The 27,907-nt window shown below is 44.4% G+C and overlaps 1 protein-coding gene across 2 annotated transcripts; it reads left to right on the top strand.

Moving 5' to 3' along the window:
• Positions 1–1,860: 1,860 nt before the first annotated feature.
• On the top strand, positions 1,861–22,564 carry PPA2 (inorganic pyrophosphatase 2). 2 transcript variants are annotated; one of them, XM_079990296.1, is made up of 12 exons: positions 1,861–2,230; positions 4,804–4,868; positions 6,353–6,397; positions 9,001–9,054; positions 9,481–9,600; positions 10,744–10,830; positions 11,779–11,905; positions 16,613–16,740; positions 19,143–19,228; positions 20,287–20,356; positions 21,615–21,654; positions 22,318–22,564. In XM_079990296.1, the coding sequence occupies exons 1-12, from the start codon at positions 2,029–2,031 to the stop codon at positions 22,344–22,346; spliced, it is 1,053 nt and encodes a 350-aa protein (XP_079846422.1). In that variant the 5' UTR covers positions 1,861–2,028; the 3' UTR covers positions 22,347–22,564. The 2 variants fall into 2 exon arrangements, with proteins under 2 accessions (XP_079846422.1, XP_079846423.1); XM_079990297.1 differs by lacking the exon at positions 1,861–2,230 and adding an exon at positions 2,392–2,410.
• Positions 22,565–27,907: the final 5,343 nt, after the last annotated feature.

The following is a 27,907-nucleotide window of genomic DNA, read 5'->3' as shown; positions in this document are numbered from 1 at the left end:
CCACTGGCCCACCTGGTCTAGTATCTCCGCACCTTTGCTTCCCAGCAATTTTTTGCTTCATTGATTTGTTATAGGGTCTATGTTTGAATTTAAAATGCTGTGTGGGTTATTTTCTCTGCAAACAGGCCTATCGCTCTCACACATATTAGAGCAGATATATAGGCCAAAGGAAGGAGTCGCTGTACTTTTACAAGCTTTTTTGGAAGATGTGAATCCTGATTTGAGGTCAATGGGCTAGATTTGAACTGGCACAACCAGTTCTCTTTTAGCCTTCTGGCTACTCTCCCTTGGCTTTTAAGTTAACAGGATTAAATATTTGTGAATATAAGCTAATCAACATGCACAAATAGACAAAAGGAATTTCTTCCTCTTCCCCTGGAAAGACATTATACCCATTTGTAATCGGCACAATTGCATGCTTTATGTCAGATATTATGCTGTCCATTTTCAGCTGCCCCTCTGCACACTGATCTATGTGTTTAGCCTGCAGTAATTAGGAGATGGCAACATTTTTCTCTGAAAAGCTTCATTTGCAATTTCTGCAGATCAAGGCTGCTATTAAAGAGACAACCAGAGAAGCCAGTTGGAAAGCTGCCATTTCTATTGAGTTCAGAACCAGACTTAATTTCCTGCAACTATTATGGCTTATACCATTGTTGTAAGTTGATGGTGCATTTGTGGCATCCCACAGCTCATTTCAGGATCTGACCATAGATGTTGACATGTTTTAATTTTTCTTTTAAAACTTGCTAACCTTTTAATTATCTTTAAATGTTGTTTCTAACTGTTTTTGTTAACAACTGTAATACTTCTTATAAACAACTGTAATATTTCTTATACACTGCGAGTGCTTTTTTTCTTTTTTAAAAAAGGTTTAGGGGTACTCTCATTTTGGCTCAATAAAATCACCATTTTATAGTTCAAATCGGGAATAATAAATACAGTAAATGGACAAAATTATGAAGATTCACAAAATGCTTAGGGGTATGCGTACCCCTGCGTCTCCCCAGAAAAAAACCCACTGGGTTTTACTACAGTCAAGCAGTGAATACATTTTGTTAAATGAAAAATAAGTTAAGTACCAGAAAAATCTTAGAAAACAAAAGTAAATCCTATTGACCTTGTGTTATCTGACATATTTTTATCCCACCTTTCCATAGCGATCAAAATAGCTTATGTTGTAATTAAAAACAAAACTATACAGCAATATATATATATTAGGGAATAAACACAGGAAGACTGTCAAACTTTAGCACTTTTAATAAGGCTGACTAGAATCCATTATTTTCCATTTACGATGATGAAATTAGAGACAAGGATCCCATGTGGAAATTTTCAAATCCCTCCACGTGCTTTCTTGTCAGCGCACCAGCCTGCGGGGGTTTCAATCCTTTGCACACTTTCCTCGGAGGAAGCCCACTGAAAACAACTTACATTCGGAAAGTATTATTGTACCGGAAGTGGATACAATGCTCCGTTTTAATCTGCCCGCAGCTGTATCTGCGAATAGATTTTTTTTGTTTTCAACTCATTTCGCTATTTGCTGAGGTTGCTCATACTCGGGAAATGCAAAAAAATAGCACAGTGCAACCGGATCTAACGTTAAGTTTTGCACGAATTAAATCGTACTCAGTTACCAGGGACTTCCTCCTAGGTAAACGTGCTCAGGTCGGCGGCAGCCCGTCTCTCTGCATGTTTACTCGGAAGTAAATTCCCCCCGAACGCCATGGGAAATACTGCCATTGAAGAGTACTGGAAGTGCGGAGCTACGGGGAAGGGACGGGTTTTGCCCTCCTTCAGGCCTCGGGCTAGGCTGCTAAACCAGATCCCCTCCTTGCGGGTTTCCCACAAGCCCCATTGCCCGGTTTCTGGCTCGCTGCCCGTTTCCTACTGATTAACCGAGAGGTGAAACCAGGCTGCTGGCAAAAGCGGCCGGGCTGCGACTTCAAGGCCGTTTGCTGAGCATGCTCCGAGCTCCACCCGCTGCGCCGCCAGAGGAACTGCGCGGAGAAGCGGAAAGCACGAAGCATGCGTGCGGGGGCTGGCTTGGGTCGTCTGCTGTGGCTGCCTTGGGCGCTTCAGCGACACCGCTCTTCGTGCAGGAGAGGGACGCCGGCACGGCTTCTGCAGCCGTGGGTGCTGATCTGCCGCTCGCACGGCGGCCTCATGGCTCAGTACGGCACGGAGCAGCGGGGGCAGCTCCACTCGCCCGATTTCCGCCTGTACTTTAGTAAGTAGCCGCTGGGCAGGACCCGCGTGGGCGGCAGCGGCGACGCTTCCTTCGAACGCGCCGGCGTTTTATGGAACGCTGCGGGAACATTCGCTTGCTTTGATCTTTGTTACATGGCGTTCTAGGGCGGGGCTTCAGCGCCCCGCGAACACCCGCCCCTCTCCCTCCCTTCTCTGATGGGTCGAATTTAAGAGCAATTAAATAATAATAATATAAGGTTCCAGGGCGGGACTCGGCGTTGTTCCGCCCTCTTCCCTTCTGATTGTACTGTAGTTCTAAACGCGTGTTGATTTACCGGGCGTCCTAGAGCTGCGTTTAGGAAAGGAATCCTTTCCCGGTGTTGACTGGTTATAATTTAAGTTCCTTTGCTGGATCAGATCAGAGGTTAATCTAGTCCGCTGTTGGCGTTTCCTAGTGGGGGAGGGGGCAGTGATTCATTTTCGGGTGCCAACTGGAATCTGCCCTGGCGAGGCTCAAGCTTTACGTTATAATTAAATTACAAAAATCAAAGCCTGATTCAGAATTTGGGTGCGTGGCCTGCCTTGCACTTACAATCACTTTTCTCATGCTTACACACATGCAAGAATCACACATACACATCAGGCAGATTCTTTCATGATGCCTTGATTCTGAAGCAGCCTGTAGCAGTGGGGTGAAGCAGCAGTATATACAGTACTGGGGATCTTCAGATGGGACCAGCTTTTCCAGTTAGGAAACCGTATGTGGACTGCCCATGTCTTTTTCTTCTTTGGCAATCACTCATAGCCGAGTAAGATTGTCTTCCATAAACAGTTTTAACAATGAGTCTGTAAGTGACTGTGGAGGCCAATTCTGGATCCACATGTCCTTCCACAGTGGGGACATTGGTTTCCGGGCGGGATTTTATCACGGTGTGGATTTGCCAAGTGTGCCTTCCTCTTAGCACGTTTCTCCCTTTCATCCTGCGTTCGAGTGTCTTCAAAGCCCATGACACCTTTGGTAAAGGCTGTTCTCCAAGTAGTGCGCTCGCAGGCCAGTGTTTCCCAGTTGTCGGTGTTTATATTACATTTTTTTAGATTTGCCTTGAGACAGTCTTTAAACCTCTTTTGTTGACCCACCAGCATTACGCTTTCCATTTTTAAGTTCAGAATAGAGTAGTTGCTTTGGAAGACGATCATCAGGCATCCGCACAACATGACCAGTCCAACAAAGTTGATGTTGAAGAATCATTGCTTCAACACTGGTGATCTTTGCTTCTTCCACTACACTGGCATTAGTTCGCCCATGTATGATGTATGTGGATTGCCGTGCATGACGTTTGCACGGGTTTTGCTGAGTATACCTGTGCTAGAAAGTCTTGGCCACAGCTAATAATAGTTTCCACTGTGCAATGAAAATAATAGGCCCTGCTTGTAGCTTGTGGCCACTGAGAACAACAAGTTCTCACCAATCAAGCTCTTATCTTGGCTTTGTGGGCAGAATCCCCTGGCGAATGCTTGTTCTGCAGGTCAGCCCTCTGCATGTTTATTCAGAAGTCAATTCAGTGTGTCCTGCTGCTGAGTAGACATAGAACTGAGTTCCTAGGAAGGCATACCTTGAATGCTCACTTTTCTCATTGTTGCAAAGCGTGCCCGGTAAGTGTTGTTGCATTTGCAGAGCAGATGTACAGCAGCCCTCGTGGTTAAAAAGTCCCATGAGAAGACTGAGGGAGCCATAGCTTAGGGATGGAGTGCATGAGTTGTGTGCAGAGAGTCCCACATTCAACCACCAACATCTCCATTATAGTATCTCCTCCCTTGCAGAGGTACTATAGACTCGCAAGTACTGTCCCAGTGTTGACCTAGTGACTAGCCTCCCATGAAGGTAGCTTCATACAGTTATATGTAAATCTCCTCTACCATCTGATGAAATGAATCTGCATAAGCACACACAGCAGGTTAACCACGGCAGCAACACCTTCCTATAGCATGTTAGCGGTACAGTTCTTTGTGATTTACTCACTGTTTGTAAGGAATGATCCATCAAATGGTGAAATGTGGGCAAGTTCTAACACTGGTTGCTAATCAGACAACATAGGATCTGCTACCCTAAGGTTACCTGATTTTTTTCAATGAATCCGGGGACACTTTTCAACTTCAGTTGATTTTGTATGGGGACTGATTTGTAAATCCGGGGACTGCCCCCAGGAAACGGGGACGTCTGGTAACCTTACGCTACCCTATTATCTAGAAAGTTAATTGAATTAATTGAGTTTTTTTATCATTGGTTTCTTAGATCTGAAAATCATAGTGTTAAGTTGGGAGAGGAGGCAAGGTTTTAGGTATGCTTGAATGTATATTATTGCTTACTGATTGTAGAGCAGGAAAGCAACCCGGCTTTTAAAGCAAGCTGAAAACTAGTTCTCTGCCACTATAACGTGAATTGTTTGTGCTTTGAAGAGGAGGTGATTAAAACTGTATTGCCAGTATTTTAGCTGAGCAAGCAGAGTTTATAGCTGAATAACTACAAACTAGTTTTTTGTACCAGTAGAGATACAAGCAATTGTATACACTGCATGTGTGTTTGTGCTTATAACGTTTTGTTTAATCTTGTAGAGAATTCAAAGGGAAAATACATTTCCCCATTCCATGACATTCCTCTGTTTGCTGGATCAAATGAGGTAATTAACACATGTAACACTCTTTATTTGTTGAAATTGCTGGAAGTTGAGATCTTTTAAGGTAAGAATGAGTCTTTCACTTTTAACCTAACTAGTTCTATAGTCATAACTTTTTATTGTCAGGGGGAAAAAAATCATTTCAGCCAAAGTTTGATTTCATCCACATCTCATCAATTCTGAAATTATCAGTGACATTTGAGTTGTGATCTTGCACTGGTGGAGGTCAGGAGACCTCTTAATTGCAATGGCCTGCTTCCTAAAGCAAAATTCACAGCAATGTGTGGGTACCATCCTTTTTTGCATTCTTGGTTCTTTTGACATTATTTGGGCTAACTTGTGTGGTCCACTTGTTACTAAAATCCTCATCCTCATGGTCATCTGATGTATTTTAAATGTGAGAAGCAAAAGTGAATATTCAATACACAAATTCGTTACGCCTTAACTGTTGTGTGTTTTTGAGAATGTATTTTTTGTTTCGGGGCAGAAGCAGTCAAAGAAGCACCAAGTCTAGAATTATTTGCAAGAATTGCAATACATTAATGAGGATTTCCTATTCTGGAAGATAGGATAGTCTGCCGATCCATTCTTTATTATTATTATTTTTAATAACTTTTTATTCAAAATTAAGACAAAACGTATTATCCAGAAACATATCATCCTTATTTCCCCCCCCCATTTTTCCTCCGTCCCCCCACAGAACCCACCCCCCCACCCCTGACGTCCCTCAGTTCCAGTCTTTGATTTCTCTAAAAATGCTGTTTTCTGCATGTAACACAGTTGTATAGATCCTCAAACTATTTAGCTGATTATTATCAATAAAAAGTTTGTGAATGTTTATTCAAAACCAGCCGAGGAGTCCAGTTCGCTTTGTTGTGTCTTCAAATACTTTGTAAAGGGTTCCCATTCGTCTTTAAAGTCACAATTATCCTTGTCCCGTAGCTTGTATGTCATATGTGCTGCCGAAGCGAGCGCCATTCTTTTTTTTTTATGTAGCATTTTATTTTTACAAGAGACCAGGATAGTGCATTCTATAGCAATCCTCGTGATTACAAATCATTACAAATTCAAAGATTAACACATCTCAGGGATGAGGAACCTCAGGATGCATTCCAGTTAGGCAAAATCTCTCAAGATTTGTGCAAGCAGGGGTGGCCTAAAGGTCACCAGATAGAGAGACCTGGAGGGATGCATTTGGAGTGCAGGTTCCCCATTCCTACTGCAGTTGAGTTGCTCATTCAACAAATATCCACAACTTTTAAATAATTTTTTTGGGGGGAGGAAGGTGTTGAGTCTAGTTAGCAAAGTCACAGTGCCAGACCTATTCACAGTAATTAGCCAGCAAACTCATAATATTTTTGAACGCTCTGGTGCTGAACTTGACACCTGCATTCGATAGTCACTTTATCACTTGGCCCCATTTTTTAGACTTGTCTCTTTACGAGTTAGCCTTGTGTATTCACTGATTTTTCTTTTTTCCTGTGCAGGATAAGGAGATTCCTGCAAAGAGATCGAAGAACAGTGAAAGTGAGGTATGATCACAGAGCCCTTTATTGAGCTTATTTGCTATACCTAGTTTTGCAGGGGAAGGAGAAATGTGGGGGGCTTTTTAAAACTAAAGGCAGCTGTCTGATGGATCTCTGATGTGTTCAGTTCCTTGCCTTCAAGCCAGGGTTGAGGAAAATTAGGGTGCAATAATTCTGGGCATTATAAGAGGATTTTGCTACACTTCTTGTCTCGTATCCACTGTATAAAGGTAAAGGTAAAGGTACCCCTGCCCGTACGGGCCAGTCTTGACAGACTCTGGGGTTGTGCGCCCATCTCACTCAAGAGGCCAGGGGCCAGCGCTGTCCGGAGACACTTCCGGGTCACGTGGCCAGCGTGACAAAGCTGCATCTGGCGAGCCAGAGCCGCACACGGAAACGCCGTTTACCTTCCCGCTGGTAAGCGGTCCCTATTTATCTACTTGCACCCGGAGGTGCTTTCGAACTGCTAGGTTGGCAGGCGCTGGGACCGAGCAGCGGGAGCGCACCCTGCCGCAGGGATTCGAACTGCCGACCTTTCGATCGGCAAGTCCTAGGCGCTGAGGCTTTAACCCACAGCGCCACCTGCGTCCCTATCCACTCCACTGTATGGTCTCAACTAAAAATTCATACATTTCAGCAAAGCCTGTATTTGTCATTGCCACCACTCCAGATGGAATTTAATTCATATTTCAGTAGACAAATGTTTCAAGATACAAATGTCATCACTTCAAAGTTCCCAGATACCCTTTTTGTGTCTCTTTTAACTGGGCAACTTTTTTTTTAAAAGTCAATCCGTCTGCCTATAGCAGGGACACCCCACTTCCAAGAGACTGTGATCTACTCACACAATTAAAAACTGGCAGTGATCTACCCCCTTTTTGGGGTTCAGGTCAAAGTTTTTGAGCTTTTCTTAGGGAGGAAAATCACGTTTTTTGGGGGGAACAAGCCTAAGGAATACATGGAAAAAGTCGCTCAATAAGAGATTGCTAATGAAACAGTCAGCCTCGCAGCAGGAGCTCTGATTTCTGTTCTAACGATCTGGAGGACAGGGGGGGGGGGGGGCTGGATGGATGGAAGAGCTAGCGATTGACTACAATCTACCAAAACCTCCCGGGGATCAACCAATAGATTGCGATCGACCTGGACATCCATGGCCGATAGCAATATTTTTCTGGGAGATAGCTATACAGTGGTACCTTGGGTTACATACGCTTCAGGTTACAGATGCTTCAAGTTGACTGTGCCATTACAGGCCGGGGTGCGTGTGGCTGTGGTCATGCGTGCTGTTTTTGAACGCTCTTCCACCTAAAAACTCTGCACACATGGGAGAAAGATGGTTCCTCTTCATTCTGAAATGTGCTTCCTAAAGAAGTTTACCAGGCCCACTCTGTCAAATCTGTAAAAATAGCTATGATGTAGTTTTGTGGGACAGCCTTTCATCAGCCATTTTGCCTACAGCAATCATGAAGGACCATTCAAAGTTTCAGATTCCCCAGTGTTAAGTAGGACTGCCCATGAATTGATGACTTTTTTTCTGGAACTTCATTCTGCTATCAAGAACTTTGTGGATTAATTTGCCGTGCTGGTCATCTAATTTATCTTCACAGGCGTGGGCAGAGATGCTCACCTGAACTCCGGCTGGTCTCATCACTGATGTTAATGGTACGTAGAGAGGGAGGGGGAAAGTGTTGTGAGATGTTGGTGTGGTGCAAACATACCAGCAGGAGCACCAGACTAGCTTTCCCAGTATGTCTGCACCACATGACCCTCACAGCTGCCTCTTCCCCTCTACCTCTCCATAAACAGCCATGACACTACCAACCAGAGGTATAAATCTATGCAATAATCAGAATCGCTGTATTTGACCAAGCAGTTTCTTCCACTGATGCCCGATGCAAACAACTCAGATCTGCCACTTTCATCCTATAAGGCAGTCTTCATGGTCTATGGCTGATGTTTGCCAGATGTAAACATCCCCTAAAATTAAACAATTTATTAGTTTACACCACACTCTGTCTATAGAAGTTTCGCAGAGCCCATGGAAATACTGATAACCAAGGTACTACCTAAAACTACAGTGGTACCTCAGGTTAAGTACTTAATTCGTTCCGGAGGTCCATTCTTAACCTGAAACTGTTCTTAACCTGAAGCATCACTTTAGCTAATGGGGCCTGCTGCTGCCGCCGCACCGCTGGAACACAATTTGTGTTCTCACCCTGAAGCAAAGTTCTTAACCCGAGGTACTATTTCTGGGTTAGCGGAGCCTGTAACCTGAAGCGTCTGTAACCTGAAGCATATGTAACCCGAGGTACCACTGTATTGTAATATTGTATGGTGTGAATGTGGTCTTTCTTTGGAGGTGGGCCATATTTGCCAATGGGCTGCTCTAACCATGTTTAGGGGAGGGACTGTGATGAGCAAGCATGAAGTCTTGAGGCTGGCTCCCAGCTGGCCAGCCATTGCCAGCAGAGAGCTAGCACTGTGTTTCCTTTGACCCTGAAGAGTATAATAATAACCATGGTTGCTCTGTGCTCATTCTCTGTAGATTTGTGTCTGTTTCCCATTAATTTCTTAGTTGTTCCTTCCCACCCGCTTTTTCTTCTGTTCAGGTTGTACTTAACATGGTTGTAGAAGTGCCTCGCTGGACGAATGCTAAAATGGAGGTAACCATGGACAGCAGCTTGCAAAAAAGTAATACAAGTGGAGCCTGGCAAAAGTTTGTGGCAGTGCATCTTCAGGCCCGAAAAGGATTCTTTTAATGAGAGTATAAGATATATAAATTGTCAACAGCTTGAACACACCACAAACAGCATTTTAAATAAAGCCTCCCTTAAATGGAAAGATGCATTTAATGTCACTTGGTCTGGCATGTCAAGGGAATTCCCTAACCCACCCCAATATTTTTTATCACCATAAACAAATATGTTCAATGTACTGTTTCCTTCACTTTGGGAGATGGGGCAAATATATAAAGCTTGATGCTTTGTTGTGTTGTACGCTATGGGGATAATCAGTTGAATCATTTTAAAGTAATCCTCCTTTCCCCTTCCTTCCCAAATCTCTCCTCTCCATTTTGCAACATGTTCCAGATTGCCACAAAGGAGCCATTGAATCCCATTAAGCAAGATGTAAAGCAGGGCAAGCTGCGATACGTGGCAAATATCTTTCCCCATAAGGGCTATATTTGGAATTACGGGGCCTTCCCTCAGGTAATGTGGTTCCCATCCCTCTCTCTGTGTGAAAGTTTTCTGTCATCTCAGTAAAGTCTAGTCATAAATCTTGTGATTTTTTATGAATGCAAAGTGGTTGCATGGAAAACAAAGGTGTTCAGGAGCCTTGTGCATTGGCTAAAGGGCTGGGGAGACATTATGTAACAATATTTGCCCATTAGTTTTGAGAAGTATTTAAAAGCAGAATGTATGTGTTCCTGGGGAAATAGTCATGCAGGCTCATAGTGGTCTGATTCATGCAGAATGGTAGAGTTGGAAGGAGCCACAAGGGTCATCAGTGAAGGAGTCTTTTGCCCAACATGGGCCTTAAACTCACAACTCTTCAGATTAAGAGACTATCATACTACTAAACCATGGTTTATTAAACTATGGTTTACTAAATCATTGCTTAGCATCATGTGTGAACCCAGTCAAGTAGCTTAACTATGGTTTATCAACTATGGTTAAAGGTTGCCCATTAACCAAAGTTTGTAGCCTATTTATAAAACTTAAGTTACATTATCCTCATCTTAGCATTTTGTGTGAGACTGGACCTCCTCCTCAATTACGGTTAAGGAGTTGTCATGTCCCCAAAACTATAGATCCACAACAAAGAGCAGTTTTCCTGGCTTTGCCTCCTTTAATGGATGAACCTAATAAATCAAGATTTAAGTCATGGAATGGATCCTGTTCGCAACCAGAGGTACCACTGTATATGGATCTGTTCCTTAGCACTGATATATCATTCATTATATTTTTGCCCAGGACTTTATGTCAAAACACACACACACCCATCCTAATTATAGCTTCACAATACGTTATAAGAGAGGATTGTTACTTTTCTACAGCAGAGTGAAAATTTGACCCAGATCTCTACCCTAGCCAAACCCTGTAACATGTGACCCTCACCCCAGAAATTGTTAGACTTGAACTCCTACCATACCTGACACTTGGAGCCACACATCATCCGGAGGGCCACAGGTTCCCCTGTATTATTTGCTGGTGACACCTGTGTGCCATGGTCTCAAGGGAAATGAGAGTCACTATTAAACCTAGTCCACGCAAGAAGCATGGCTCTTTATTTTTGGAATCTTTGTAACCCGTACAGACTGGTAATCTGAGATCTTTCCTTGCTTTCAACAGACTTGGGAAGATCCCAATCACAAAGATAATAGCACAGGATGCTGTGGTGACAATGATCCCATTGACGTCTGCGAAATTGGTTCCCAGGTCTGTGTTAACTACTTGCTTTAGATTTTAATCTAATGTTTCAGACATTTATTTTCTATTATGAAGTAGGAGAGTAGGCCGCAGCAGTCCAACTGGGAGATAGGTTTCAAAACCTTAGTTTAGACCCGTGGTAAAGGTAAAGGTAAAGGTACCCCTGCCCGTACGGGCCAGTCTTGACAGACTCTAGGCTTGTGCGCTCATCTCACTCTATAGGCCGGGAGCCAGCGCTGTCCACAGACACTTCCGGGTCACGTGGCCAGCGTGACAAGCTGCATCTGGTGAGCCAGCGCAGCACACGGAACGCCGTTTACCTTCCCGCTGGTAAGCAGTCCCTATTTATCTACTTGCACCCGGGGGTGCTTTCGAACTGCTAGGTTGGCAGGCGCTGGGACCGAACGACGGGAGCGCACCCTGCCATGGGGATTCGAACTGCTGACCATGCGATCGGCAAGTCCTAGGCGCTGAGGTTTTACCCACAGCGCCACCCGTGGTACCTGCAACCAAATATTGCAGCGTTTCATTTTACCTATACAGAGTTCTAGCCAGCTAGCTATAAGCTAGCTGTAAAAGCTCAAAGTCCGGCAAGTCATTCCTTCATCCATCCTGTTTTCCATTTTGCCATTCCGGATGACGCTTCATGCTCTGTTTCCACTAAGCATGAATAGGTGGTGTTTGTTTTTTTGCACTTCTGCAAACCCTGGGGTTCCCTCAGCACCCTAATACCTCTCTCAACCCCATTTTAGCTCTAGTATTGTTGGTACTCACCACCTGAGTTTGCTATTAGAGGGAGCGATGCTTGGGAGATGAAACAATACCACTGATGCAGTAGAAGCACGCTGGAAAATTAACACGTCTAGGAAAGAAACTAGGACATAGCTGAAAAAAAAATTGTGGAGTCTTCTTTGCAGTACTTTTCTAATTCAGAAGCTTGTTTTCTATGCTTTTAAGGTTCGAACTCTCGGTGAGGTGGTTCGGGTGAAGGTCCTTGGAGTTCTTGGTCTTATTGATGAAGGAGAAACTGACTGGAAGGTCCTTGCTCTCAGTGTGGATGACCCAGAATCACAGAAGATTCATAGTAAGCATTCTTAACCTCCCTGTTAAATCACCCATTGCACCTAATCTACAAACATCCTGTGTTTTAACTGTCATTGTTAGGAACCTTGAGAGTTGTGAGGCTCTTTAGAGCATTGAAGATTGCAAGCAGAACTTTCTCAGCTTGCCCACCAAGCTACAATTTGTAGTGTTTGGGGTCAAAGCCATCATAGCTAAAAGGTAAAGGTAAAGGTACCCCTGCCCGTACGGGCCAGTCTTGACAGACTCTGGGGTTGTGCGCCCATCTCACTTAAGAGGCCAGGGGCCAGCGCTGTCCGGAGACACTTCCGGGTCACGTGGCCAGCGTGACATCGCTGCTCTGGCGAGCCAGAGCCGCACACGGAAACGCCGTTTACCTTCCCGCTGGTAAGCGGTCCCTATTTATCTACCTGCACCCGGAGGTGCTTTCGAACTGCTAGGTTGGCAGGCACTGGGACTGAGCAGCGGGAGCGCACCCCGCCGCAGGGATTCGAACCGCCGACCTTTCGATCGGCAAGCCCTAGGCGCTGAGGCTTTAACCCACAGCGCCACCTGCGTCCCTTTGTGTTTATGTTTATTAGATCTGAGTTGCTTTGTGATGTGTGAAGGCGTTTGAATTTGTAACATAGAATTCCTAACCAATCTGTTAATGGCGTGACTCTTTCCAGTATATATAATACCTATCATTATTGTTACTATGTTGACGTTTGTTACCTTAAAGAGTAAGATAATTTATTATGGCATACGTTTTCATTGGCTGGGGTCCACTTCTTCAGATGAATGAAGCATTAGCCTGAGTTACATGTGGATGCAGGTGAGAATTGTAAACAGAACTGAAAATCGGAAGGAAATGAAACGTTTAAAGTATGCACAGTGATAATCACAATATTAACAGCTGCCATTTTTTTTTATTTATTTTTTTGCAATACGTATCTATCTTCTTTTTAACCTGAAAGCAACTTCAAGTTTTTAAGGGACTCCGGTTGGTCCACCAGTTACGAAATTTTATGGAGAGGGATGACTTGGCCCCTGAACTTTATGCTCTGGGTTATTGCAATGTGGTCTATGTGGGGCATCCCTTGAAGATGATTCGGGAACGTCAATGGGTCCAGAATGCAGCAGAAAGATTTCAGCTGGGATTCTATCTAGATCTCACATAACCCTTATTTTAAAAAGAAGCTACACTGATTGCCAGTTCATTTTGGGACCAATTCAAGATGCTTTTGTTAGTGTTTAAAGCCCTCAATGACTTAGGCCTGTCCGAAAGGCCCTCTCAAGGGACCATCTTGATAGTTCCTGTACCTTCTGAGGCCTGGGGATGGGTGTCTTGGGAGAGGGCCTTCTGAATGGCAGCCCCAAATTGTGGAACTCCCTCAGAGGTGTGTCTGGCACCTTCATTGTACATCTTCTGGTGAATGCTGAAGATACACCGCTTTACCCTGGCTTTTTGACACTTGAGGTGTGTATATTGTTAGAACCCACTTGGTTTTGTGTTCGCAAGTTGTTTTGAACTGTGCTTTAATGTTGTAACCTGCCCTGGGACCTATATTATTGCTATTAGTGTTCAATTATCAGGGGTTTTTGCAGGTGCGAAACCAGAACCATTAACGTACTGAATTGGTTCTCCACAGATAGCGTTTAAATATGTTGAGCAGCAAGGAAGATTTGAATGCATTGGAGTGAATTAGAATAAACATTCAATATTGAGCAGCTTGAAATGTGTGTGAGCTCCCTTCCCCCCACTGCAAAACATTGCAAATGCCTTTATATGGTCTGAAGTGGTGCTTCCTGTAAATGTTTAGAAGATGTCATTAAAAACATATGTCCTCTTCCCACAGGCTTTCTTCCCCTGAATGCGTGCTGCAAATTGGGTGTGTTAGCTTTGCTAGAAAAAGAAAAAGGGAGAGGAGAAATGGCCACACGTGCATGTGGAGACACACACATGCACACAAAGTAGTTACGTACAAATTGGTTTCTCTTGGTGCCAGTCCTGGTAGAGTTGGGAACTGGCGTTCAGTTGCTCAAGGCTGCTTTCATGTGTTCATCAGAAACATGCGCCAATTCACATTAGTGATCCAACTAGCCCGGCGTTGTCTGTTTTGACTGGCACCACCTCTCCAAGATCTTGCTAGGGCTGAGGGGGTGGGGAAGGAGCCCCAAAACATCGAGAACACCCCTCCCCCTGGTCTTCACGATCCTTTAACTGGTGATGCCAGAGAAGAGCAGTGTCTCAATGGTAGAAGAGATGCTTTGCATGCAAAAGGTCCTGGTATCTCCAGATAGGGTTGGGAGAGATCCTGGTCTGGAACCCTGGAGAGCTGCTGCCATCCACTGTAGACAATACTGAGCAACATGAGCCAGTAACAACAACAACAACAACAACAACAACAACAACAACAATAATAATAATAATTTATTATTTATACCCCGCCCATCTGGCTGAGTTTCCCCAGCCACTCTGGGCGGCTCCCAATCAAATGTTAAAAACAGTAAAGCGTTAAATATTAAAAACTTCCCTTAACAGGGCTGCCTTCAGATGTCTTTTAAAGATAGGATAGCTGCTTATTTCCTTCACATCTGAAGGGAGGGTGTTCCACAGGGTGGGCGCCACCACCGAGAAGGCCCTCTGTCTGGTTCCCTGCAACCTCACTTCTCACAATGAGGGAACTGCCAGAAGGCCCTCGGCGCTGGATCTCAGTCTCCGGGCTGAACGATGGGGGTGGAGATGCTCATTCAGGTATACAGGACCGAAGCCATTTAGGGCTTTAAAGATCAGCACCAACACTTTGAATCGTGCTCGGAAACATACTGGGAGCCAATGCAGATCTCTCAGGACCGGTGTTATGTGGTCCTGGCGGCCACTCCCAGTCACCAGTCTAGCTGCCACATTCTGGATTAATTGCAGTTTCCGAGTCACCTTCAAAGGTAGCCCCACATAGAGCGCATTGCAGTAGTCCAAGCGGGAGATAACTAGAGCATGCACCACTCTGGTGAGACAGTCCAGTGGTTTGACTCTGTATCAGGCAGCTGCTTATGTCCACACAAGCCTTGACTCTCCTGTGTGCTCTGCTGCTGAATTATGGTACTTCCTCATTATGGAGGAAGAGAATCCATTATTCACCTTGGAGGCACTTGGAGGCTTTCCAGGGAGTTGTGTGTGTGTATTTGTGTCAGTCATAGCTCCCTGCTGCTCAGTGGCATAGCGTGGGTTACTAGTGCCCAGGGCAAGGCAAATATCCTCAGCACCGCTCGCTGATAAGCTGGAACAAAGGGTCAATAGCTCACAGCGCCTTATGAGCGTTGGCCACTGTGGAGAGCGGGATGGGGGATTGGTCAGGAGTGGGTATCTTTCTGAAACCCATGCAGAGGGTGCCCAGATCTGCTCCTCAGTCTACCCATGCAAACATTGGGAGATTTTCTGTGTGAGGAGGAAAGAGCGCTATTTTTTATTTTTATTATTACTACTTTCTCTTTTTTCCCCCTCTTGAAATTTTGCTCCCCCTCGAATTTTGCACCAAGGGCAACAGCCCCCCCCCCCACACTATTCCTGTGCTGCTGCTGCCTCAGACAGAATTGAGCCATCATGTACAAAGCATGCCTTATTCTTTCGACAACAGTGGAGCAGTAGTTGCTGTGAAAGTTTGCTGCAAGGTTCTTCCTGTTGTGTTCTAGTGAGCCTCCATGCCAAATCAAGAAAAAATATGGAGCTTCTGTCTCTCAACAGTCTCTCAACTGTACCTCTGCAAATTGGTGGAACCGCCTCCTGAGCTGCCAAAAAGCAGCAGTCTCTAACTTAGCCTTTCCAAGTCTTCTGGACTCCAGCTCCCATCAGCCCCAGTCAGCATGGGGATGATGGGAGTTGTAGTCCAAAACAACTGGCAGGCACCAGGTTGTGGCAGGAGAACCTGTGGCTCTCCAATTGCTGTTGGACTACAACTCCCATCTTCCCTGGCCATCAACTATGATGTCTGGGACTGATGGAAGTTGGAGTCAAGCAACGTCTGGAGGGCTACAAGTTTCCCATCCCTGATTTGGAGCGCAAAACCAGTGTAATAAATTACATAGACTTCCAGTGTTGGTTTTCAGAATCAATGTGTACATTTATGGCACAGTAACTGAAATTATATACAATGCACGGTATCTATTGTGCATCCAGAACTCTTTGCAAGCAGGGACTAAACCGTAATCCATTCACTTTAGTTTTACAGAAACCTCCATGCACTCACTGAAATGAATTGAATTGTTTCTCTTTGTGGGGTGTGTTTTATTGGAGACCTTGCATGTGTCACCTTGTAGACCAGTGGAAGCACTTGCATGTACATTTATATATATATATATATATATATATATATATATATACACACATACATATATATAAAATAATTTTTTATTGCATTTTTCACAAGAAAGAACAAAAAAGCAAATTTTCACAAACATTACAAAAGAAAAAGAAAACATAGACAAAAAAAAGAGAAGAAAAAAAGGAGATTTTAACATAAAAAAAACTCACTTTCCAATTATAACCTTCAAAACCTTATTTTCCTTACTTCCACCCGCCTCCCGATCTTGTATTCTATGTAATAATTAGTTCAGCAAGCTCAATCTTTGTTCATTTTGCATGTACATTTAGACCCTATGGAGTTGGCGCAAATTGGGATATAGCGCTATTTTGTGCATAAGTATAGATACCTGTTCTTCTAACCCTTTGCAGCTATTGATGATGTCCAGAAGTTCAAGCCAGGTTATCTTGAAGCTACGGTTGACTGGTTCAGATTATATAAAGTTCCCGACAGGAAACCAGAAAATCAGTTTGCTTTTAATGGCACTTTTAAAGACAAGGTGAGCTACTTCCTTGTGAAAGATTTGCTAATGGTTTTCGTTGAAATTGTACTCTGTGGAATAAAACTTTCAGAAGAGTTCTGGAATCTCATGCAAAAAAGGGGTGGGAATTTCCAAATAGAGCAAACTTTTATTTGTGTTAAAAATGTACACCTTTATAGTTCCATGCTCAGCTATGGAACAAGAAGTATTGAGCCTCACCATGTAGGACTAAAGCAGAACTAATTAACACACAGGGTGCAGGCCAAATCTGGTTGGTCAAAGCACAAGAAGTGACCCTCCAGCCCTACCCCTCTCTCCAGTTTTATCACTCCATTTTGCCAGATAAATCTCCCTGTCTGTCTTGTTGAGGGTGATTTTTTTATATATATAAAAGAGCTCTTTATCTCCCTATGGAGGATCTCTGAAGAACGTTCTGAGTGATCTTTCGTCTCTGATCTTGGCACTCATCGCCACAAGCGCTGAGATCTGAGATAAGCCCCTCTACATCTTCTGTAAGAGTACAAGACAGTGTTTTCTTCCTCTCCAGTGCTGGCGTGTGAGGAGGGTTCAGACCCTGCCTTTTTCAACAGATCCATTGACGGTGATGGGAAGGCTACCAATGCTGACTTTGACTATGTGCATGTGCGAATATGTCTTTGTATTTGTGTTCATACGCAGGTGTGTAGGTCAAAGGGATGGAACAACTCACCTTCGAGGAGATTACTTGATACTTTTTAGTTTAGGGGAAAAGGCAAGCTAGGCAAGGAACATAATAGAGATGGCATGGAGAACGTGGGGACATTCAGTGAAGCTGAAAGCTGGAAGATTTGGGACAGATAAAAAAGAAAGGACTTCTTTAAACTATTGAACTTGCTCCCACAGGAGACAGTGATGGCCGCTATCTTAGAGGAGGACACAAATTCTTGGAGAAGATGGCCTCTACCCATGATGGCCGTGCTGTGCCTCCACAGTTGGAGGAAGCAGCGCTTCTGAGTACCAGTTGCTGGAAGCCACAGGAGTCCTGCATGTAGCTTTCCCACAAGTCTCTGGGTGGCCACTTTGAGAACAAGATGCTGAAATAAATGGGCCATTGGCTTGATGCAGCCGGCCCTTCTGGTCAGCAGTTGTCAGGGTTATAAGCAGATGTCAGGGAACTGCCATCAGCTCACAGGCGAGGAATAGAAGGGCAGTTGTATTACAGGGAGCCCACAAAAATCTTGCGAAGCAATTCCGTTCCGGGGAGGAGGAAAGCCCCACCTCCAGCGGGGCAGAGGTGCAAGGACCAGAGGATGCTGGTGGGAGCCTTAACACCACTCCTGGACAAGCCGGACAGGAGGGAAACACGCCCTTGCCATCGCCCATATTGAGCAGTAGCCTAAGGCGCAAAGAGGGAAGGAGAAGGTTGGGGGTAACGAAACTCTTATGTTGGGGGAGGTCCAAAAAAAAGACCACTCCCAGATTCTGCTAGCGATTGAGCCAGACATGAGCTTTGGAGCTCTTCACTGTAAATAGTTTGCACCAAAATAAAACCTGCAAAACACAGGTTTGGAGTCCTGCCTGGTTACTCTCGAGCAACCACAACAGACACCTGACAGCAGATTTCGAAAGGTTGTGACAACAGCAATAAGAAAGAGATCCAGTTAGTCTTGTAGACAATTCTGCTGCTGTCACTTAGGATGTTTTGGAAGAAAACCCACCTTGTCTTCCCAGTGCCTGCGACTTCCAAATAATTGCATGGTCGTTTGAAAGCTTCCCATTCCCGAAGTGCATTGTTGTAAGCTCGTTGACGGTCTGCAATGTTCTCCCTCTTTGAGGTTGGGGGAAGCTCCCAAGTCTCAGTTATATTCTCAGACTGACCTTAATTAGACACTTTCCAACTGTTTTACTGAGGTCCAGGGAAGGCTGTTGCCAAATCAGCTGGTGTTTAAAAAATTAAGCATCTGCTGAAAAGCTTTGCCTAGAGCAGAGCCAAGGCATGAACTGAATTATTTCACTCTCTGTTTGAACTGGCTTGGAGAGGCTTCACAAAACGGTTCTGGGAATGCTAAGAGGGGTTAGTCTTTCCCCAAATATGGCTTAGTTCCCATGGCCTGCATGAAACATAGCAGTGCTCAGGCCATTCCATTCTTTTGAAATGCGCATTCTCATTCCTGGTGTATCTCACCCCCCCTTCTACTTTTTTGGGAGCAGATCAGTGTTTTTTTGGAAGTTTCCACAATGTTTGGTCTGAATTGGGGGAGGTTACAGCTTCTTATTTTTAGAATGGAAGTGGCTTAGCAAATGTATTGGGACCTTCCAAGCTCTTGTTCAGCCTGTAGTCTTAAGTGTTCTTTGAGTTCCTGTTTTGCAAATCATACAATGTAACGTTGATTTTAAAGAAGGGGGTGGAATCACACCTCACTGTCATTTTTTAAAAACAGGCATTTGCTTTTGAAATCATTCAATCTACCCATGAGTACTGGAAGGCTTTGCTTCACAAAAAGGCTGATGGAGGCGCCATAAAATGGTAAGCATTCACTTGGCACATGGATCTATTGAAATCCAGTGTGAATTACTGTATTTTTCGCTCTATAGGACGCACTTTTCCCCCTCCAAAAATGAAGGGGAAATGTGTGTGCGTCCTATGGGGCGAATGCAGGCTGAAACCTGGAGAGCGAGAGGGGTTGGTGCGGAAGCTATCCGCAAGCCGTGGGAGAGCTGCACGACTTCGTGCAGCTCTCCCACGGCTTGGGGAGAGCTGCCTGCACCCCGAAGCTTGGGGTGCGCTGAGCTCAGCACGCCCCAAGCTTCGGGCTTCATGCAGCTTCCGCAGCCTAGGGAGCCCTGCGGGAGTTCCCGCAGAGCTCCCTAGGCTGCGGATAGCAGCCCGCTGCCTGGAGCGTGGGGCGCGCTGAAGCCGCGGCTGGGGCGGGGGGAAGAAATTTGTTTTTCTTTATTCCCCCCCCCAAAAAAAACCTAGGTGCTTCCTATGGGCCGGTGCGTCCTATAGGGCGAAAAATACGGTAATGCAAAATTGACATGGGTGGCTTTTATTACAGTGGTTGCCTTTCTGTTCCTGAAGATCACTTCTGCGTACTGCCTTTGTTGACAATTTCACTTAAATAAAATAATTAATTCACAACCGCATGAGCCCCGCAGATTATTCAGTAATTAAACCGTAGTAACGACTCAAAAATAAATTGGCTTGTAATCTTCCACTTGTAATTTTGATCACAAAAAAAGAGAGAGGAAAACTTTGGCTTTTGCTTGAGGATATATTGAGTTTCTTGACTTTGCTCATTCTAGGGCCTCAACTGCACCAGACGTTTAAAGTACTATGTTGCTGCTTTTGACAGTCATGGCTTTTCCCAAAGAATGCTGGGAACTGTAGTTTGTTAAGAGTGCTGAAAGTTGTTAGGAGGCTCCTATTCCCTTCCCAATTCCCAGAGTTCCCTGGAGAAGCAGGGTTAATTGTTAAACTACTCTGGGTACACACCAGCTTCTTATGTTCCTTCCTGTTCACGTTTTCTGTCATAGCACTTGACAGTCACGCCCCAGTTGTTGGTAATTCTGTTCTGTTTTCAGCACCAACACCCAGCTGGATACCAGTCCGTATTGCTGCAACGAAGAGGAAGTGCAAGCTATAGTGCAGTCTGTAAGGGAATTTTTTTACATCCCGATTCTTACATGTATGTCATTAATTGAAGCATAAAATTTCCAAATGTGCCGCGAGGTGTAAAACAAAGGAAAGACCTGACTTTCGAATCCCCGTGACAGGGTGAGCTCCCGTTGCTCGGTCCCTGCTCCTGCCAACCTAGCAGTTCGAAAGCACGTCAAAGTGCAAGTAGATAAATAGGTACCACTCCGGCGGGAAGGTAAACGGCGTTTCCATGAGCTGCTCTGGTTTGCCAGAAGCGGCTTAGTCATGCTGGCCACATGACCCAGAAGCTGTGCGCCAGCTCCCTCAGCCAATAAAGCGAGATGAGCACCGCAACCCCAGAGTCGGCTACGACTGGACCTAATGGTCAGGGATCTCTTTACCTTACTCTTAATCACAAAGAGCATACTTTATTGCCTTGTGTAATTCAATGTATCTTGCAGGAAAAGATCAAAGTGTGTGTGTGTGTATGTGTGTGTGTGTTAGAAAGAGAGAATTAAAATATTATTTTCGGTCCATCCACATGTTTCCATTTTCTTTTTTAAGAACACCAAAACTTAAGCAAAGGAGCTAAAAATATCAGAGCCTGCTTTTATCCTAAAAATGAAGCCTCGCCTTCTGATCTGTTTATAAATGGGCTTTGCCAGCTGCAATGATTGCATCAGTTGCATCGAGAGTTTTCTGCCGCCCCCAGGAGTGTTCCCAGCTATTCAGCCAGCTGATTTTTAACTATTAATGCGCTAAAGTGCCCAGTTTGTAAACTGAGTCATGGCAGTTGCACAGATGCAGCCCGTACAAGGAAGCTTCTGTTTTCTATGAAGAATCTAATCCAGGCTTTCAGAGACTGTTCTTCCCCCACTTTTGATTACAGCAGAATGCATAGTGCATGTTCAGAATGTACAGAGCATGCTTTAAATGTGCTGTAAAAGTATGGTGCCTTTCAGTGCAACCTTTTTATTGAATGAAATGTATGCTTGTTTGTTTTTGTTTTGTTTTGTTTTTAAATCCCTACTCAAAGTCAGCCCCTTTTTGTGTGTGTGTGAGCCCTTCAGCTCAGCCTCCCAAGTTGCTACACCCTTCTGCAATTAACCCTAAGTGTATGTAACTGAATTAATTGCATGTTCTCCCTTTGTTGACCGCTGCCTCCCCTTCCCTAGTTTCCCCTAGTGTCAAACTTTTGATTTATAAGCTTGTTGGATCGCTTTGCACGTTGGTGATGCAAAGTAAATAAATACAACTGACTGTCTTTCTGTAGGTTCCATCCCCTGCAGAGGACTATCCTGTTTCCAAAGAAGGTAAGACCCATTTTTCCAGGCGTCTTCATCCCACAGCTGAAGCCACACGTGATAATTTACACTCCTTGTTCAATGTCACATACAGTTTTGTTCTAGTTGAAAACAATATGATTGTGAAATGGTGTCCTGTGGTCCTATTTTCTGTGACCAGTCTTGAGCAAGTAGGATACCCCCCCCAATCCCCAAAACACTGGAATGATGGCATGAGACGTTTGCACACCACCTCTAGAACTGGAATTCTTCTTAAAGGAAATTCAAAATATCTTGTAGTAGGTTTTATGCAACTTAACATATATTAGTATATCAGTGTCTTTGCTCCTTCTTGCTACTTGTAAGCATTGCTAACTGCTGGACATCTGTTAAGTATAAATATTTAGCAGATCTGTGAGATCAGGTTGGCACAGACTTGGGGAGGGGGCATCTGCTAGAAATTAAAAACATGTCTGTTTCCCTGCCCCTTTATGCTTGTTCCTGATGTTATGCTTTATGTTCTTAACATTTTCTAAGTTGCTTAGAGAAACTTTCTGCAGCAAGCAATTTATAAACTGAACGAATGATTATATATTGATTCATACACAGACAGCAGTGGTCTGTGTTTGAGTATTCTGTCCTTTTAAGGAACAGTTTAGTAATGAATAATATTTGTTCTGTTTTTTCTTTTAGTTGATAAGTGGCATTTTCTCAGGCAGTGATCATGAGCGTTCCCTGAAGTCAGTCTGCGCCCTCTATCTACATCTATCTATCTTCTTTACACACATTCATTTACTCTCTCTTTCACACACACACACACACACACTTTTTTTTTTGAAAATATGCAAGAGAATATATCACCAAATGGATTCTAAAGATACAAGTCTACATGTGCCGTGCAAATTTATATCATGTAAATAAAAGCAGTGATTTTACATTCTCTTTGTGGTATTGTGTGTGTGTGCGTAAATTTTTAGATTGTTACCTAAAATACACTTTTAACCAAGTCTTCCATTCGGTAATAACTGCAACCTCCCTATGTGTGCTTTACAAAGCAGATTGTGTTTTCCACCTTGCCCCACTTTTATTTTATGTTTTAGACAGAGCAGTTAGGACTATCAACAAAGATGGCCTTCTCTGAGCCTTCGTTCACCATCCATGCCCCCCACAAAGCAGTTGTACCCAAATGCACTGGCATAAATAACTCTGAAACAGCCGTGTCACAAATTTTGCACTTTAGTACAGGCAACTCCTGTTTTAGGCGTGACCGATTTGTGCACAGTTACGCACACAGCGCCGAAGTGACCCGGAAATGTCATAAAGATGTCCTTAAAAGAGTGGGGTGGGGGCAGGGCAGAATGGGGTGTTTTCAGTCTTTTTCAATGGGTTTCCGATTTCACACAAGTGCGCAGTGACCCAGAACATACTGCTCCCAAGACGCAAACGGGGAGTTGTCTGCAATTAAAATTTTAGTTTCGTTTCAAATATGGCATAAAAATGTGTTTTTATTCCTTGCGAATTTTTAGCTAAGACGGTGAAAAAGAACGAGTGTGGTGTAATAAAGAGTGTTGGGCTTGGACCTGGGAGGCCATGGTTGAATAAGGAATTGAACCCTGATGCTCACTGGGTGAATTTGAGCCAGTCACTGTCTCTCAGCCTGACCCTATCTCGCAGGGTTGTTCTGAGGGTAAAAATGGGGAGTCATGTACCCTACCTTGAGCTGGGGGGGGAGAAGCTAGTATATAAATACGTTCGAAGTAAAGGGCACTCTCCAGTCAAAAGCATTTTAAACCACTGATTTGAAAGGAATTGTTGGACATGTTATTAAATATTTCCATTGGAATTGATGTGCCTTCAGAGCTACATATGGACTATCAGATACCTTTTCTTAGTTAATGTAAACAATTAAAACAATTGTGTGTTCCTGACTGCACAATTGACTTTGATTTTTGTTTACGTAGCCTGGAGTTGAAAAGTAAGTTCTTATAAAGATTTGTGGCTCAGTTTAGGTCAGAGTATGCACCTAATAAATACTTGCTCTAAGAAGGGCTTCATTGACCACCAATGCTTGGGTGGTCCTGACCGAAGTGAATGGAATGTGTTCTAAGTTAAATCAACAATAAAGTCAGCTGGACATCTCTGTAGCCAGTGTTCTGTACGTACCAGTTATTTACAGGCTCAAACATCTAAACAAGACAGAAAAGGGTGGAAAGAACAACTTGCTCGCATTTCTCTGTAGAACGGTGAGTAAAGAAATGGTCAACCAAAATGGTCAAAGGCCTGGAAACGATGCCTTATGAGGAGCGGCTAAGGGAGCTGGGCATGAGCCAACAGTGTGACACGGCAGCTAAAAAAGCCAATGCAATTCTGGGCTGCATCAATAGGAGTATAGCATCTAGATCAAGGGAAGTAATAGTGCCACTGTATTCTGCTCAGGTCAGACCTCACCTGGAGTACTGTGTCCAGTTCTGGGCACCACAGTTCAAGAAGGACACTGACAAACTGGAACGTGTCCAGAGGAGGGCAACCAAAATGGTCAAAGGCCTGGAAATGATGCCTTATGAGGAACGGCTAAGGGAGCTGGGCATGTTTAGCTGGAGAAGAGGAGGTTAAGGGGTGATATGATAGCCATGTTCAAATATATAAAAGGATGTCACATAGAGGAGGGAGAAAGGTTGTTTTCTGCTGCTCCAGAGAAGCGGACACGGAGCAATGGTTCCAAACTACAAGAAAGAAGATTCCACCTAAACATTAGGAAGAACTTCCTGACAGTAAGAGCTGTTCGACAGTGGAATTTGCTGCCAAGGAGTGTGGTGGAGTCTCCTTCTTTGGAGGTCTTTAAGTAGAGGCTTGACAACCATATGTCAGGAGTGCTCTGATGGTGTTTCCTGCTTGGCAGGGGGTTGGACTCGATGGCCCTTGTGGTCTCTTCCAACTCTATGATTCTATGATTCTAAGTAGACTTGAGGAATTGCCTGAGGAAGAACTGAGGTGAACCATAAGATGTCTTGTGATGTGTGCATTGACCTGGAGCTCTGAACATCCGTCAATGGCCATTGTTTAACTAGGATAACTGGAGGTTACACTGGACTCAGAGTTCAGTTGTGTTATGGGATGTCTTATCTGCATGCAACTATGGGAGTGTTTGCTTTAGTCCACATAACTGCTGAGTGAGACCATTGGTCTATCTGGGTCAGTATTGTCCACGCTAGAATTTCCCAAACTACAACTTCCATCAGCCCCATCAGGGATGATGGGAACTGTAGTCCAGCAACATTTAAGAGACCCAAAATTGGGAAGGCTGGTCTACATTGACTGGCAGTGGCCCTCCAATCTGAATTCAGCAGAGGTCTTGCTTCTGTTTTTGAGTCTGAACATGCATGCAGGAAACCACTCACTTGGGGAGATTGGCTTGTTCCTGGGCTACAAGCTGCTGGTGCCAGCTGTGCCCTTGACTTTTCCCTGTGTAAGAACATCATCTCTCTCTCCCCACCCACTGCCCATAAGTAACCAAAGAATGACCTGAACTCAGGAAATGTACAGTTCTCAAAGAGACCAGGAATCACTGGCAGCCTGTGTATTAATGACATTTCCCTTCCATCCACAGGATCTGTGTAGATAAACTAGATGATAGTTCAAAGGTTCATAGAAGTGCCAAGTAGAAGTGGAGAGATGGACATGAGCAAATGCCCTATTTACTCCTGATACATTAAAGGTAAAGGGACCCCTGACCATCAGGTCCAGTCGTGATCGACTCTGGGGTTGCGGCGCTCATCTCTCTTTATTGGCCGAGGGAGCCGGAGTACAGCTTCCGGGTCATGTGGCCAGCATGACTAAGCCGCATCTGGTGAACTAGAGCAGCGCACGGAAGAAGAAGAAGAAGAGTTTGGATTTGATATCCCACTTTATCACTACCCAAAGGAGTCTCAAAGCGGCTAACATTCTCTTTTCCCTTCCTACCCCACAACACTCTGTGAGGTGAGTGGGGCTGAGAGACTTCAGAGAAGTGTGACTGGCCCAAGGTCACCCAGCAGCTGCATGTGGAGGAGCAAAGACACAAACCTGGTTCCCCAGATTACGAATCTACCGCTCTTAACCACTACACCACACTGGCTCTACACACCATTTACCTTCCCACCGGAGCAGTACCTATTTATCTACTTGCACTTTGACGTGCTTTTGAACTGCTAGGTTGGCAGAAGCTGGGACTGAGCAATGGGAGCTCACCCCATCGCGGGGATTCGAACCACCGACCTTCTGATCGGCAAGTCCTAGGCTCTGTGGTTTAACCCACAGCACCACCCACGTCCCAATTCCTGATACATTACATCAATCTAATTTACATCCCAGGAAGAATTTCCAGCAGGACACAGAGCCAGAGGGGCCCCTGTCTCCATGAACATGGCAGGCTCTGAGGTGTAGGGAGCTCCAGGAGGCTGAGGCAGGCAAGGACCCACAGCCCAGCTCCCAAGCTGGCCAGGTGGGGCTTGCTAGCTCTGGGAGGAGGGGTGTGATTCCTCAGATGGGTTAGGCTCAGGACAGGTGAGGGTCACATGTCTCGTCAAGCCCAGATGCTGCAATCAGCAGGTACCAGAGGGAAGCAGAGTTGAAGTGCTGTGTCTGCTCAACTGCCCACGTTGATGGACCTTGGCTTGGAGGCTGGTGGACCTCCATGGGACTGTGCTTCAGGTTTGAATCTGGACTGTATCCTGACTGCCGGACCTTGTAAGAAAAACACTGGGGCCTGATTTGGTCAGTGGAATGCTTGGTATCTGGTGGGCGGGGCTTGTGTGTTATGCTCTGGAATTGGCTCCTCCTTTTAGGGTCCTTCCATTAAGTTTCAGTTAAGAAACTTGTCTCCTTGTTTCTTGCCTCAGACTTTCCTCATATTGTTGTACTGAGTTTTTCTCATTATGCTATTTTTGTTATTATTAAAGCTTACGGGAGTTGACATTTATGTGAGCCACTTATTTTTCTCAAAAAAAAGCAACTCTGCTGAGGAAAGGTGTGGAATACCCTAAACTGCACTAGTGAGGGGATATTCACAGTTTGCCAGGAGGGTAGGTTTTGTTTTGTGGTTGAGATAATGCCATTGCATATTATTGTAGCCTCTTATTGTGACCTACCCAAGGCTATAATACCCTTCCTGTTGGAAGGGTGGTTTAGAGCTATCTTGACTGAACTAATGTGGTTTCCCATTGGCATGGCATTTTGAGATTGTACAGTCCAGGGAGGACTGTACCATTTGCTGCTTGTGCAGATTTTGAATGGCCAGCCAGGTACTTTCTATGGAATCAACTCATGATGAGTGATAATCTAATGGGAGTCATATTTCAAGTGACCCTTTGCAATCTACGGACTTTCAATGGATTTACTCAGAGTATTACTAACCCTAGATACTGCCCAATGTGAGTACAGAATCCCACATACTCCAAAGAGTGATGTACACTTCAGAAAACATATACGCTTCAATATCTCTATTGAATATATATATGTATATGGAAGTTTTTAATGTTTGTTGTTTTACTGTGGTTTTATAATTTGTTGGAAGCGGCCCAGACTAGCTGGGCTAACCCAGTCAGATGGGCAGCATATAAATAAGATGTTGTGGTCAAGTTTTTCATTGTTACTGTTTCTTACACTTTCTCTTGTGACTTTTGGGATAATTCATTATTCTTCCACAAACCAAGCTTAAAGTCCTCCTCCTAAATTGCTTTGACCACACTTAAATCTGTGGTTTCAAAGATCCTTTGAGTGCACATGTGCTTACAGTCTAAGAAGCAGCTTGAGTTGGATATCTGTTGTTGAAATCCCCTGATTGAGTTGTCCCGTTGAGCTGCCAAAGAGATCTTAAACATCTTTCCGTTTTGGTATCTGGAAAGCATCAATCAGGGCACTTCACTCAGGAAGAAGATCCAGGGATTGCGGGTAGGTGTGTGTGTGTGTGTGTGTGTGTGTGCGCACAATGGGATGTTTTGTTCTATATCTTTCTTTTTACAGTTAGCTTCAAATGACTAGGCAGCAAATGAATGGCTATTCTGTGCCGTAGGCAACTCTCTTTGCATTAAACCTCATCCCAGATGAGAATCAGTACTGTTTTTACTGAGTTAGTGCTTTGCCAGCAAGAACGTAATTCTGGTGAGCACGACTTCCACGCAAGCCAAAGCGGGATGATAGGTGGCATCATTAGAAGTCGGGACGAACTAATTTGTCATCTCACTTTTGCCACTGCCAAGTCAGCAACGCCACTTTTGCTCTCTCTTTTTGGAAGCGCATTCCCCAT

This window comes from Podarcis cretensis (assembly GCF_951804945.1).
Source record: "Podarcis cretensis genome assembly, chromosome: 9".
NCBI classification, from domain to species: domain Eukaryota; kingdom Metazoa; phylum Chordata; class Lepidosauria; order Squamata; family Lacertidae; genus Podarcis; species Podarcis cretensis.
Note: the sequence above shows the minus strand (reverse complement) of the source record. Positions and strands in the feature narration are given on the sequence as shown.